Raw genomic sequence first — 13,322 nt, 5'->3', positions numbered from 1 at the left:
GTTTACACAGTACAGAATCTGCTTACAACAAACGTTTCATATTTTGATTGTGTACTATTTTATCTTTGTTATGTTTCATAAAAGTTCATATGTTTCATATGGGGTTCTTGAAATATGATTTATGATTTACAAAGCCATGCCAATAAAAGAGTTTTAACATTTTTTGGCAGTTTAATTTTGAATATTTTTTTTTTTTAATCAACAAAAAAAACTACCTAGACTGGCCCCCGTCTCTAGAATATTGAATTATTAAGAAAAAAATATTAACTCAAAAATTTTTTATCACTTGGAAGTTCTAAACTAGAGGGAGATAAGGTAGTAGTAAAATGCAGTTGAGAAATTCTTCATAAAAACTTAGGGGCTGCAGGTAGCCAGTCTAACAACTACCGTGCGCTTCTTCGCTGGTCATTTGTCTGATGAAGGTGACAAGGTACGTACCGTACTAGTCACGGAAACGTCACATAGAAACACTTACTGGTTGTGATAAATTACCTTTCTACTAACCCTTCTCTCTTTCCTGTTACATATTTTTTACTCTTTGTCAGTAACTCTTTCTCATTTGCTTTCATATTCAATTTGCAAGTAAAAAATCATATGTACCGAGAGGAGATACATTATATATATATATGCTAGTAAAACGTTGATATAATTGTTCGTGTCCGGGTTACTAATTTGCATGAGTAATCATGAATTATAAAGGATTTATTTAAGTGTCTTTTCCTTCTAAAACACTTCATTTTTAAGTCATGAATCACTGTTCCTCTGAAAGTAGGAAACGGGAGATCGATACAAATCTTCTAATTTTAATGTACTTAAGGTTTATGCAAAAAAGTGCACAATTTATTTTCGGTATATACCGTATATACCAAAACAAAATCTTGGGCATTCTTTATAATTTAATTTAAAAATAATAGACAAACACGTTGTAAATGCACAGTTAAAGATTTATTTATTTTTTACGTAAACTAAACAATTGCGCTAAACAAAAGCTGTGTTGTAATTTTGCATTCTAAAGTGTAAAAATTAGTTCCGTCATCAGTTGTTACCAAAAAACAATATTATGGGGGAGACAGGCAAAATTAAATTATATAAAGATATTTAATTTTTTCTTGTCAAAATGTATACATGTACATTGATTGATAAATGAGATCAGAGTAATTTATTTAAATAAAATTAAAAAAATATGTATATGAACAGCCATGTATACTTATGTATAATGTCATATATGTCTTGTATTGTAAAAAAAAAATGGAATAAAAAAAAATACCACAGAAATAGATTTATCTAACCGTGAATATACTAAAACAATATATATTTAAATGTATATCATTTAGTCTAGAATTAATAAGTCACGTGTATAGGTATCGGAGTACCACTCCAGTTATACATATATCTTATGTTGACATAGTGGGGATTTTGGTTTACATATTATGCACTGCTCTAATAGTAATGACTGCTGTTCAGGATGAAGTCGTTTCGCCCAGAAAGAGAAACCAGAGACATAAAAAACCAGTATATAGGATATACTTTGTAAATTATTAGAATTAGCACTAACCGAATTTAGGACAAAACACAGTATAGTTATCATATAGAAAAATATGTCATTGAACGCAAAGACGTATATACATGTAATATATACGTCTCTGTTGAAAGGCAATAGATTAGCTGTTCTGATGGAAATTATATGTGGGTAAGTTACATGCAGCACCTGTCAAGACATTGAACTTTTTTTATCAGATACTTTTTAACAAAATTAATGAATAATATTTAAGATGGTGATCTTTTCATTAAATAGTTAGATAATTATTCATTTGGTTCAGAATGAGTCTCGTCAGCTTTAATTTTAGCTGACGGGTTTCACAGATTGCATAGCACTGTACACACACGCGATAACCCTACATTATAATTTCTCATAATATCCCTTGGTGCCTCACATCCACGAGTTCGTGGTTTCCAATACGCTTGAACGTTCGAGACAGAGTAAGAGCTTCGATTGAAGTTTACGATTGACCACGATTATTGACGTACGCGGCATTGGTGACAATTGGTAACGGGAAGAAAAGGTATGGTGGAACAACTGAACCGTGACGGACTGTCGAAACGTAATAAGTGACACTCACAACATACAGCAGACATAGCAGAGGACTTGGTTTGATAATTCCGGTACGCTATTCCTTTAAGGATTATTTTGAGTTCACCATTTCCTTCATAAAACGGTGACAGACCTGTGCATGTTTATTGGCCGTCGTTCTCAGAATTTTTACTGAAATTATTATGAAAAGTCCCTTGTGTTTACATGGGTGCGTACGCGTGTACTTGTGTACTGTATTACATAGTGTCTACTGTTGTCTGCAGTGTATATATGTGATATATACACAGACGTGTGTACACATCTGCCAGCAGTCACTTGTTTTCACATTGACTTCGTCTTTGTCATGTGATTTTGTCCCCTACTGCCCTAGTTTGGAATTAGCCCTGTACAGGTATATCAGATGATATATGCATTTTGCTGTACATTATTATGCTATTTTCGGTATACACTAGTAAGTTGATGACCCCTGTATAACACCAGAGTTCTAGAAAGCACCGTTTTGGCACGGAATTAGATTAGACGTTTTACTTCCTTGTCAGTTATTCTGTATAACAGGAAATTCAGAAAATTAACAGCTATTAAAGGTAAGATCGAAAAATAATGTTTAAACAAAATTATTGAGTTGGATGAGGTTATGATATAATTAAAAAAAAACTATTGATTTAGACAAAATACTTTTGTGAAAATATCCAAGGTCTAGCCTCGTCTGTCAATACACTCATAATATAATATATATACTCATATTATATTATGGGTGTATTGACAGACAAGGCTAGGACAGTATCTGTGATTGAAGTAAACAATTTAATTTCTGTGAAGCAAAATCTGTTGCCTATATTCATATATATGAATCACATTTTTACAATATTGTGTCAAATTGTACACGACGTTAAATAAAAAGATTATTATTATTATTATTTTAAATGAAATAGTTTAGGATAATATGCTTTCAGGCAGAAGATACCACTTGTTTGTTCATGTGGAAACGTATATATTCATGCTTGTTGCAATTTATTTCATATATATATATGTACATATAAATTGTTAATAAATGTTGTCCACATACAATAAATATATGAAATTATTTACAAAAGATCTAAATGCAGACATTTATGTAATATAACATAATATTTAATATATGACAGATAAGTTCTGGTCAATCTTTGCACGTATATACAATTCAAAGGTTCTCAATGATTATGGATAGTTTCTTCGCGTTTTTACTGTAATAACCTACAAAAACATGTTCAAAAATGTCTACATTAGAGGAAAGAAAATCACGCAATTATATTTCAATAGTCAGTAAACACTAAACAAAAATACTGTTTTCAGTTGGCATTCATTGTCAACATGAATGCCAACTGTAAATTGACAAATTAAGCATGAAGCATAATAAACACCAACTGGAATATTACCAATTCTGTGAAGCAGGCTGCTAGCGTTTCATGTCTAATTTGTCATGTTCCAGCTAGCATTCATATTGTCTATGAATGCCAATTAAATGCTGTTCAATACTTGCATTGTGTAGCTGGCTTGTTTAATTTATTGAACAGCCATATTCAAAAGAGGATTAGTGGTATGGAAATGTTACATTTATGACGTCATAACAATGATGACATTACAGCATGGGTCATTGCATTCATAGTCAGTTTGAATGCCATGTTAACTTGGTTGGATCATATTGTGACTATTCAGTAGAGTGGAAAGTATTGACAACAGGTGCTTGAAATCAATGTCTCTATAGAACAAAGTAACGTGTCACGGTGACCATCCTATTACCATTCAATGAAATGTTATATAAGACGATAACACACCATTTTTTCCAATATTCTCATTGGTTGAATTATAATCATGTGGAGGTTTGTTATTTGTGATATTGACTCTCAGGAGCATCCTTGGCCAATGGGGTCTTAATTTTGAATAAACGAAGGGTGTTGCCCCTCTGGGTCCAGAGGGATGGGGCCCAAATTTGAGGCATAAGTCTTTAAAATCCTTCTTCCTCTGTACCATTGGATGGGTTTCTAGAAATTGAAGGGTAATATTCTCCTTATGACATTACTTTAAAGACTATTCTACTCCACCTGATATTTTCATCCATAATTTTAATCAATATAATCTTCTCAAAATCATATTACAGACTAACATTATATGAAACTAGAGCTGCCTAACTCATGGTACCATGGTATGCTTATCATACGATACATATCACGATACAAATATCAAATTCGTCAGACTTCAATAGTAATACTATTGAAATAATTTTGTATAATTTTTAGTACTTTTGGGTGTGACTATACAGTGGACCATATATTCTGAATAATTATAAAAATAATAATATTTACAGTTTGATAAAGAAAATTGATTGATAATTTGATACTGTTCGTGTATCGCGATACAGGCAAACAAATTGATTCAATTTGATACACAAGATAATTTCACAATAAGATACGAGACAATATTGTTGCAGCCCTAGGCCTACATGAAGTTGATGTGAAGACCTATATTATACGTAGTTCTAGTGTGGTAAAACAAGTTTGAATCTTACTGTGATTTTGTTTTCACTTCTTTTCAGATGATACAAGTGTATAGCCCCTAGCTGCTAATAAACAAATTGTGCCAAACAATCAATCTGGATATCAACAAGCTGAATTATTAACGAACATATGCCCTTGAATTGATTTCCTGAATGACCTTGAGATTTTGTTTGACTGACCTTGAGTGTATGATCTGATGGGTGCAGCAGCAGTGCGAGGGCAAAATGGCACAGCGACCTTCACCTTTCAATCTTCGGGCTACACAACCAATGTGAACTTTAATCGGGGCCAACAACAGTCGACTGCTCCAAACATCATGACGTGTGAAGCTTGCCAAACAAACTTCAATCTTTTCAAGAGAAAGGTAAATTTTTCAAAAACCTAAAAGTGACGGGTCAACCTCTTTCAATACACCAGATCGTAATCTAAAGAGCTTGCATTGGTAGGCATACAATGAATGATAATTAAATTTATAAGATTTGAAAAGTTTCTTAATATTTTTATGTGTCTACTTCAAGTTTTATTGCATATCAGAAAATAAATACATTGGAAAAAATTTTATAACAAAGAAACATCCTACTAACATTTACTTGTGTATATCATTTCACAACTGCTATTTGGGATGATTTTTTCATGAAATTATATTTTTCATGAAAATATTTCATTGATGTACAGATGATTTAATTACTTCATGACGCTGTTTCAATGGAGTAGTTTAATAAAATTGGTAAACTTGACCTTTAAATATAGTATTAAATAAATCTAGAATTGTTTTAAATTATGGAACTCATTATTTCTCTTCTTGATGGAAAGTGAGGGGTTCTGCTGATATATTTGGCCATAACAAGATCACAATAGCTCTGCCAAAAATATAAAGATCGGGGATAGGAACAAGATTATGACAGTTCAAAAATTCTAGATGACAGAAAATCATTTTTTTTCTCCAAATCATAACCATTTTATAAAACATTATTATATTTTTAAAAAATTGACTATTTTTTTATTTCACTTTTACAGAAAATTTGTCGATACTGTGATAGAAACTTTTGTTCAAGCTGTGTGCATCGTTATCGGGACCCGGTCAATAACCGATCGACATACAGACAATGTAACACTTGTAAAGTGCTAATGTCGGGAAAATTCACCCGGTCTGACCTGATGAAATGGAAGGTAAAGGAATTACGAATCTTGCTCAATAAACGGAACGTCTCGACAAACACGTGTAAAGAGAAACACGATCTCATAGATCTGTTGTTTGTCAACTTCGCCAAATCCCCTACCCAAGAGTCTGCGGAAGTAGAAGACTTGGTAAGTTGTCAACTGTTAAACATACTTTCTTTGGTCTCTTTAAATCTCCTACACTGTAATACATGTAATTCAAATTTCTGCATGAATACTGAATTAATCAAGTACATGTATATCATTCAGTTTTTTGAAATAATAGTTTGGAAAATTGTACCGATTGATGTTAGAGCACCAACTCAAAATACATCTTTTATATGACTTGTCCTTTATAAGCCCATAACTCTGGTTTTTAAACAGATTTTGTAGATGAGTTATTTCGAGAAATAGCCCTATATGTACATTGTATATATATATATATAAAGTAAATTTGGAAAGAAAATCAATACTGAGGTAATCACCCTAATTCCACATTTTGAGCCAAGGTTGAATTCACTCTCCAGTTGATGAGTGGATATAAGAAAGAAAAGCATTATGAGGGTGAAAATTTCCCATTTGCTGGTACTTGTATCGAAAATAAACCAATCTGATAATGCACTCATTTTGTGTAAAGGTATACATGTATTAGCATCATGTGGATTTGATATATTGAGAGAGGTTACAGTGACAACAAAGTTCAGGCGTGTCGGCTGTGTTGTGATTGGAATCCCCTTCTTATTAGCTCACCTGGCCAAGTGAGCTTATGCCATGGTGCGGCGTCCGTCGTCCATCGTCAACTTTTTACTTAAACAACATCTTCTGAATAACCCAGAGGCCCAGGATAATGATATTTAGTCAGTAGCATGCTGGGATAAAGGGCTACCAAGTTTGTTCAAATGAATGACCTTTGCCCATTTTCAAGGGCACAGGGGTCAAATATGTTAAAATCTTTAAACAACATCTTCTGAATAAGCAGAAGGCCGAGGATGATGATATATTGCCATTAACATGCTGGAATGAAGCACTACCAAGTTTGTTCTAATGAATGACCTTTGCCTATATTCAAGGTCACAGGGGGGTCAAATATGTAGAAATCTTTAAATAACTTCTTCTAAATAACCAAAATGTCTAGGGTGTTGATATTTAGCCAGTAGCATGCTTGGATAAAGGGCTACCAAGTTTGTTCAAACAGATGACCTTCACTCATATTCAAGGTCAAAGGGGTCAATTGTCTTAAAAACCATTAAACAACTTCTTCTGTATAACCAAAAGGTCCAGGATGATGATATTTGGCCAGTAGGATGTTGGCATGAATGGCTACAAAGTTTGTTCAAATTAATGACTTTTGCCCAATTCAAGGTCATAGAGGTCAAATATGTTGAAATCTTTAAACGACTTCTTCTGAATTGACCATGACACACTTTCATGGTCACATCTGGTCCATAGTGTATAAATCTTTAAAAGTCATCTTCTCAATAAACAAAAGATATAAGGTGGTGATATTTGGCAAGTTGCATTCTTGTAGGAAGGGCTATGACGTTTGTTCAACTTTAAATGTCCATGTTTGACTTTCAAGGTCACAGGGGTCAAATGTGTTTTAATCATTTAACAGGTTCTTCTGAAGTCAAGACACTGATATTTTGCCTGTAGCTTTATTTTAGTTCACTTTTAAGTTAACAATTGTGAGATTAATACCAGGTGAGCGATGCAGGCCCATTGGGCCTCTTGTATTTACATATTCAATACCTATCACCCTGCATACGCTTCGGTATCCATACTCAGAGCAGTGCCAGACTGTTCTACCTACCTGTAACTCATACCATGTTGGCTCTATGACTTCAATTTAATGTGAATCTAATGTTGCATAAAAGAAGAACTTAATGAAATTGTTTTGTATTGTAACAAATGTAGGAGTCACTATCTAGACAGCCAAGTAGCCTGTCTGGTAGTACAATAAGCAGTGGAGGCACTCAGGACACCCACAACTCCCACCAACCCCAGGGACCGCAAACCCCCGCCCCCCAGCAGCCAACCCAACCCCCCGCGCCAGAGTCTGAGGCAGAACGGGGAGATAGGCTAAGACAGAGACAGGAGGCGGAAATGAGACAAGCCATGTTTCGACAAGAAATTTTTGGGGAGGAGGAAGATGAAGAGGTAATGTGTTTAAGGATCCACGTCCCACTGCAGGCAAAACACTAGAGAGTTCTTCTGTGGGTTTTCTATAAATACAGTAACCTCCCGTTAATTTCATTGGATATAACTGTAGCGTAGTCCGAGTTTCCTCTGGCCCTGACACCAGACTTCGTCATTTTGACAGATATACTGTAGATGTCTGGCATTGGGCCAGAGCGCACTACTATATGAAAATGTGGAATTTTTCGTATTAGAAAGTTTTCAGGTGTTGACAACAAAAATTGTTTATGACACAACGCATATATCGATAAATGGATTATTTATTGATCCAACTCCGTTCTTATTATCACCAACAGCTTCACAATTCAATCAGTAGAGTCCTCGGTTTTCAATTGGTCAAAATTTTCCACCCGAGTGAACGCTCATTTTGTAAGTCAAGGAAGTGACTAATCAACAAAAAGAGACGGTCCGGAATTCCTATAAACAAGAATGATATTTTCTTTTTCCGGTCCGGATTGGTACATTTTGTACGATGGTTTTCATATAGCAGTGCGCTCTGGTCCCACAACAGACATCTATCTGTCAAAATGTCAAAGTCTGGTGTCAGGGCCAGAGGAGACCCTGGCTAAACAGTAGCTCAACTACCATTGACCAAGTACCTCAGTTGGTTAGCTTTTAAGTTTGTTTCTCTGTTATGTCCATTGATGGTCAAAGGAGGGCGGGCATAGGCGAGGCATATCAATACGAATGGCTTGTTTTTCAGTGGTCAATCTTCTTATTATGACGTCACATAACAATACTTTGTGACGTCAAAGTTTGTGGCAATTGTTTCCCCGATCAGAAAGAGGAATAATGTACTCCAAAGAGGAACATGGTTATCTGAACATTGTGGGAGAAAAAGGACCCCAAACTTGTGACGGTTGATTATCATGTTTAACTAGTTCATTAAACCTTGTACAATCTGAAAATTAACTAACTGAAGTTGGACAAACATGATAACCACCCATATATATATCTCATTCATCTGTCCAACCATTGTAAGATACAGGAGACCCTGTAAATGAGTAAGGAAGGAAAGATTGTTTCAAATAAGGAGATTTATTGTTATGTCTTTGGATGTTTATGTATCCACGCAGTGTATTATAAAAAAAAATAAAAAAAAAAAATGGTTACATACTTATTTAGAAATTTATCATGTATTAGCTCATTATAAATAACGGTAAAGTATCAAAATCAATTCTTTTCTTCATGTTATAGGAATGATGTAGCTGTAGTGATCAAAAAACAATGTTCGTTACCTGAAAAATTGTATCAGACGAATGGCAATTTTATTGCCCTGATGTAACTGCAGTAAAACCTTGTTATACTGATACCATTTATCATGAGAAAAATTAGCATTGAGGGAAACATGTATGGAATTCTTAAGGAAAGAAGCAAAAAGGAACTTCACATATGATGGCAGTAAACGAGGTGGCAAAGGGATTGGGTGGCATTACGAGGTTCCGTTGTACACATGTATGTTAAGATTACATTGTATCCTTATTACCATTATAGGTTCCTCGGGAGACGGCCACACCTCGCGTGAGGATGAATCTGGGCCAAATCAACTCACTGGAGGATGTTGACAACCTCACAGTCCGGCAGCTAAAGGAAGTCCTGGTCACAAACTTTGTCAATTACAAAGGCTGCTGCGAGAAACCAGAGCTGGTCGATAGAGTCAAGAGGTTGTGGCGGGAACACAAGACCAACGAACAAAAAGGTAAAAGAAGTAAAGTTTTCTGTTAACGTTTTATAGAATGGGAATCATTAAAACAGCGTGCGATCTGCAGCCGAATTTTATAAATGATTGATTTTAATGAAACAAAGTCAAAATGATCATTATGATATGGAGTGATCAGATTTTCGTTTTAACAATTTTTGTTCGAGTTATGTCCCTTTTCTGATTTCTGTTACAATATAAATATGGTTCAGCATGCTACTTCTGCTATTCTTGACCAATTATAATGCTCGTTATGATAGGAAGTTATGTGCCCTAGTTTGTATGTGTCGCCCACAAAGCAGAAACGATATAGAAGGATCCCTATGTGACGTCAGTGACTTCCACATGGTTGGCACAAAAAAATTTTTGTCATTTCAACCAGTTTTTCCCAGAGAAATACCCCTTTTTCTATTTTGTGTACAATTTTACGGAACTTATGCCCTTTTCATAAAATCTTTATTGGTTTCTTTGACTTAGAGTTCTAATTCTCTCTCAAATCATTCTTATATAAGTATAATATGAACAATATGTGCATGTATACCTGTATGGACTAGATTCATATATTATATGGCTTTCAAGTTTTGAGTAAAGATCAGAAACCAATACTGCCTTGATCCTTTGAAAGAACATGTTTATCTGATCAAGCTGGACAGGTTTAACGACATGTAAACATTCATTTTATCAACTGGTTCTTCCTTTATTGCAAAATTAAGAACAACATTACCTTACTCTAAATTGTCACTCTCAAATAACACGTAAATATTTTAAATTTGAAGAATAAAAATCAACTTTAAAAGAACATGTATGTGAGATATGGATAGCAATTTAAATAATTTTGCATTTTCTTTTTACAGTAAAAGATATAGACTCACCAGAATGTAAGTAGACTTTTAAGTAGACTTATATAAAAACCGTCTTTTTAGAATAATATTATTAAAAAGGTATAAATAATTGACTGTTCAAACTCAGCAATAGTTAGACCAAAGCATATAGGGGTTGTTTTTGTGTGCTGAAAACTCTTATTAATTTCATACTTTTTGTGATATGTTCCACTATAAATAACTTTTCACTTACACACAATCTGTAAAAAAAAAGGGGTAAATACATGTAGGTAATAAAAAAAAATTGTATTTTTTTTTTTTTTTTGTATAAAGTTTATATAGGAGAGTAATTTACACTTCAACAGTGCCTCAATGAATATTTTCAGAAGAGTTTTGGATAGGCACAAAAAATGAGGGTAGGTAGGGTTACCTGAAACAAACAACACTTATTATTTGGCTTTCCTTATATGTGTAATCAGTAGAAAATCAAAGTTCAATATTTGTCCTTTCCAGCTAAAGATCAGAAGGCGGAGCCAGTAACTGGAGAGAAGCCGGAGGATGATATCTGTAAGATCTGTATGGACGCCGCGATCGACTGTGTGCTCCTGGAGTGCGGTCACATGATCTCCTGCACACAATGTGGGCGTCGCCTCAATGAGTGTCCGATTTGTCGACAGTATGTGGTGCGAGTCGTACATACCTTCAAGAGCTAAGGACAGTTGTGGATATAAGGACCATGGTTTGTGTATGGTGTGATTATTTATGTATTTGTATCTGACAGGGGCCTACAAAGCTGTCGAGCAGCAATATTGGTTAGAAGGATATAGGGGCACCAAATACACTGTATTGGTGAAAAAGTTTGCGGCGAAATTGGTTTGAAAATTGTATAGGGGCAGTAAATTGGTTAGAAAATTATTGATCAGTGTTTGTTTGAAAGCTGTTTGTAAAGGCAGTGATATATATGTCAGAAAGTTGAAGGGTAGTGATATTTGTTAAAATTTTTGGACATCGATATTGGTAAGAAACTATAGCCTAGGGTAGATATCTGCTACACTGTAAAAACAGAAATAATTCACATGTTTCATTTTTCGCTTTTCCCCCTCCCGACTAGGGAAAAAATCACTGACCTGCGTCAAGTACCTGACAACTGCCCCACTTAGGCCTCAAAGCTGCAGCCCAGTGGTGATTGGCTGGTGATCATGGATGATCAAGACGCCTTAACCACTCAGCCACTGCGGCCTCGGGGCCTGGTTATATAATTTTGTATAAATGTTTTGTTGACGCATTTGCTACGATAATCATTTACATCTGAAATCAGTAATTTGTATCTTAATTTTCAATACATACTATAAACTGGCTATCTGGAGTAACAATATATTTGTCGGGAATCAGAGACAATAAATGTTAAAGGAACAATTTTATTTTTAAGTTCAATATAAACTTAAGATACTGTAATGAAGATTTGTGGGTATTTGTGGAGAAATTTTGTAAATATACTTAATTACCATCACTGTATGTATTCAAGAGCATTCCTTTCTTATTTGGACCCATTTCAAATCGGATTGGATTTTAGTACCTTTATGGATATTTTTTCTCCCTATATGATTAAAAATAACCAGTAAAAACAAAAGAATTCCAATAAAAATTAATGTCAAGGCACTGTAAAAAAAAAGAAAATGTAATAAGATACTTTAATAGGCTATAATTTATCACTGAATCAAGGAAAGTGGCAGATACTCAGGAAAGATTTTGCTCTTTTTGAAGAAATTGAATTGAAACATTTTGTTATGTATAACTACATATTGTACAAAACATATAGGTTTAGACATAAGAAGACATTTATTTGAGGGGTTTACATGCACCTCTTTTGAAATTAAGTTAACTCATTTACCCCTGAAGACACATTTGAACTCTCCCATTCAAAGGTTGGAATATGTAGTTCATTTTGAAACTTCAGGGGTGAATGAGTTAGTAACTTTGAAAAAGGAAGAATGTCAAATTACTGGTATACAGTACCCCTTACCTAGCGACCTGTCCTCATGGTGTATGTTGTTTAGGGACATTTTTGTCAGTTTTTACAAAAAGACAATGGAGCGATTTTAACAATGATTTCTAGTTTATAATACGATGCTGTTATGTTGAAGTAAGGTCATCTTGGTTTAACACCACGACAGTCTTCCTGTTTCAATATGTACAAGATCTAAACAAATCACTCTTCAAGTATGGAGGTAGAAATGTTAGTAGAACATTGTGATAGCTATACCACCGGAATCTGTCTCGTAATCTATCATTTACTTGTTATAGATATAAATATGCATAGTAGCACTCTATGATTTGCCCACCATGATTTTATCCTGCACATTTTTTGCAATATGAAACAGTTTTGCAATACATTTGTAAGTCAAAGAAGACAAATAAAGAAACTATTAACCCTTTCACCCCTAGGTAACTTTAGTAGACTCTACCTTACATTTATCTGGGTGAGTCCATTATGGTCTATGGTGGTGAAAGGATTAATAAGAATGGAAAAGGGGATTGTAGAAAACAATTTGGTAAGCTAGCTCTAGGTGGCGAAATGGAACATTGAAATTATATCAAGATTATATGCATTCATGGACTAAGATAAAAATCATGCATTTTCCTTCTCTTCCAATATTTTTTGTCTCGCCGCCACGAAGTGGAAGCAAGACATACCCTAGGTGTTGCTTTTCTGGTGATGGCGGCGTCAACATTACGATTTTGTGTGTAAGTTAGTTTCTCTGAAAGTATAAGTGCTACACCAACCAAACTTGGACCATAGACGCATCTTAGGTAGTACATCT

At 34.4% G+C, this 13,322-nt stretch overlaps 1 protein-coding gene across 5 annotated transcripts in view; it reads left to right on the top strand.

The window, feature by feature from the left end:
- LOC110457719 (E3 ubiquitin-protein ligase RNF34-like) overlaps window positions 1–13,322 on the top strand; it is a 15,819-nt gene extending 2,497 nt beyond the window's left edge. For 2 of the 5 annotated variants that reach the window (XM_021509094.1, XM_021509093.1), the window contains exons 2-7: window positions 4,665–4,990; window positions 5,644–5,934; window positions 7,699–7,941; window positions 9,475–9,679; window positions 10,534–10,557; window positions 11,014–13,322. In XM_021509094.1, coding sequence (XP_021364769.1) covers window positions 4,823–4,990; window positions 5,644–5,934; window positions 7,699–7,941; window positions 9,475–9,679; window positions 10,534–10,557; window positions 11,014–11,213 — 1,131 coding nt within the window. In that variant the 5' untranslated portion in view covers window positions 4,665–4,822 and the 3' untranslated portion in view covers window positions 11,214–13,322. The other 3 variants (XM_021509092.1, XM_021509096.1, XM_021509095.1) reach the window with 3 other exon arrangements.

Source organism: Mizuhopecten yessoensis, unplaced genomic scaffold (assembly GCF_002113885.1).
Source record: "Mizuhopecten yessoensis strain PY_sf001 unplaced genomic scaffold, ASM211388v2 scaffold9301, whole genome shotgun sequence".
Lineage (NCBI taxonomy): Eukaryota > Metazoa > Mollusca > Bivalvia > Pectinida > Pectinidae > Mizuhopecten > Mizuhopecten yessoensis.
Note: the sequence above shows the minus strand (reverse complement) of the source record. Positions and strands in the feature narration are given on the sequence as shown.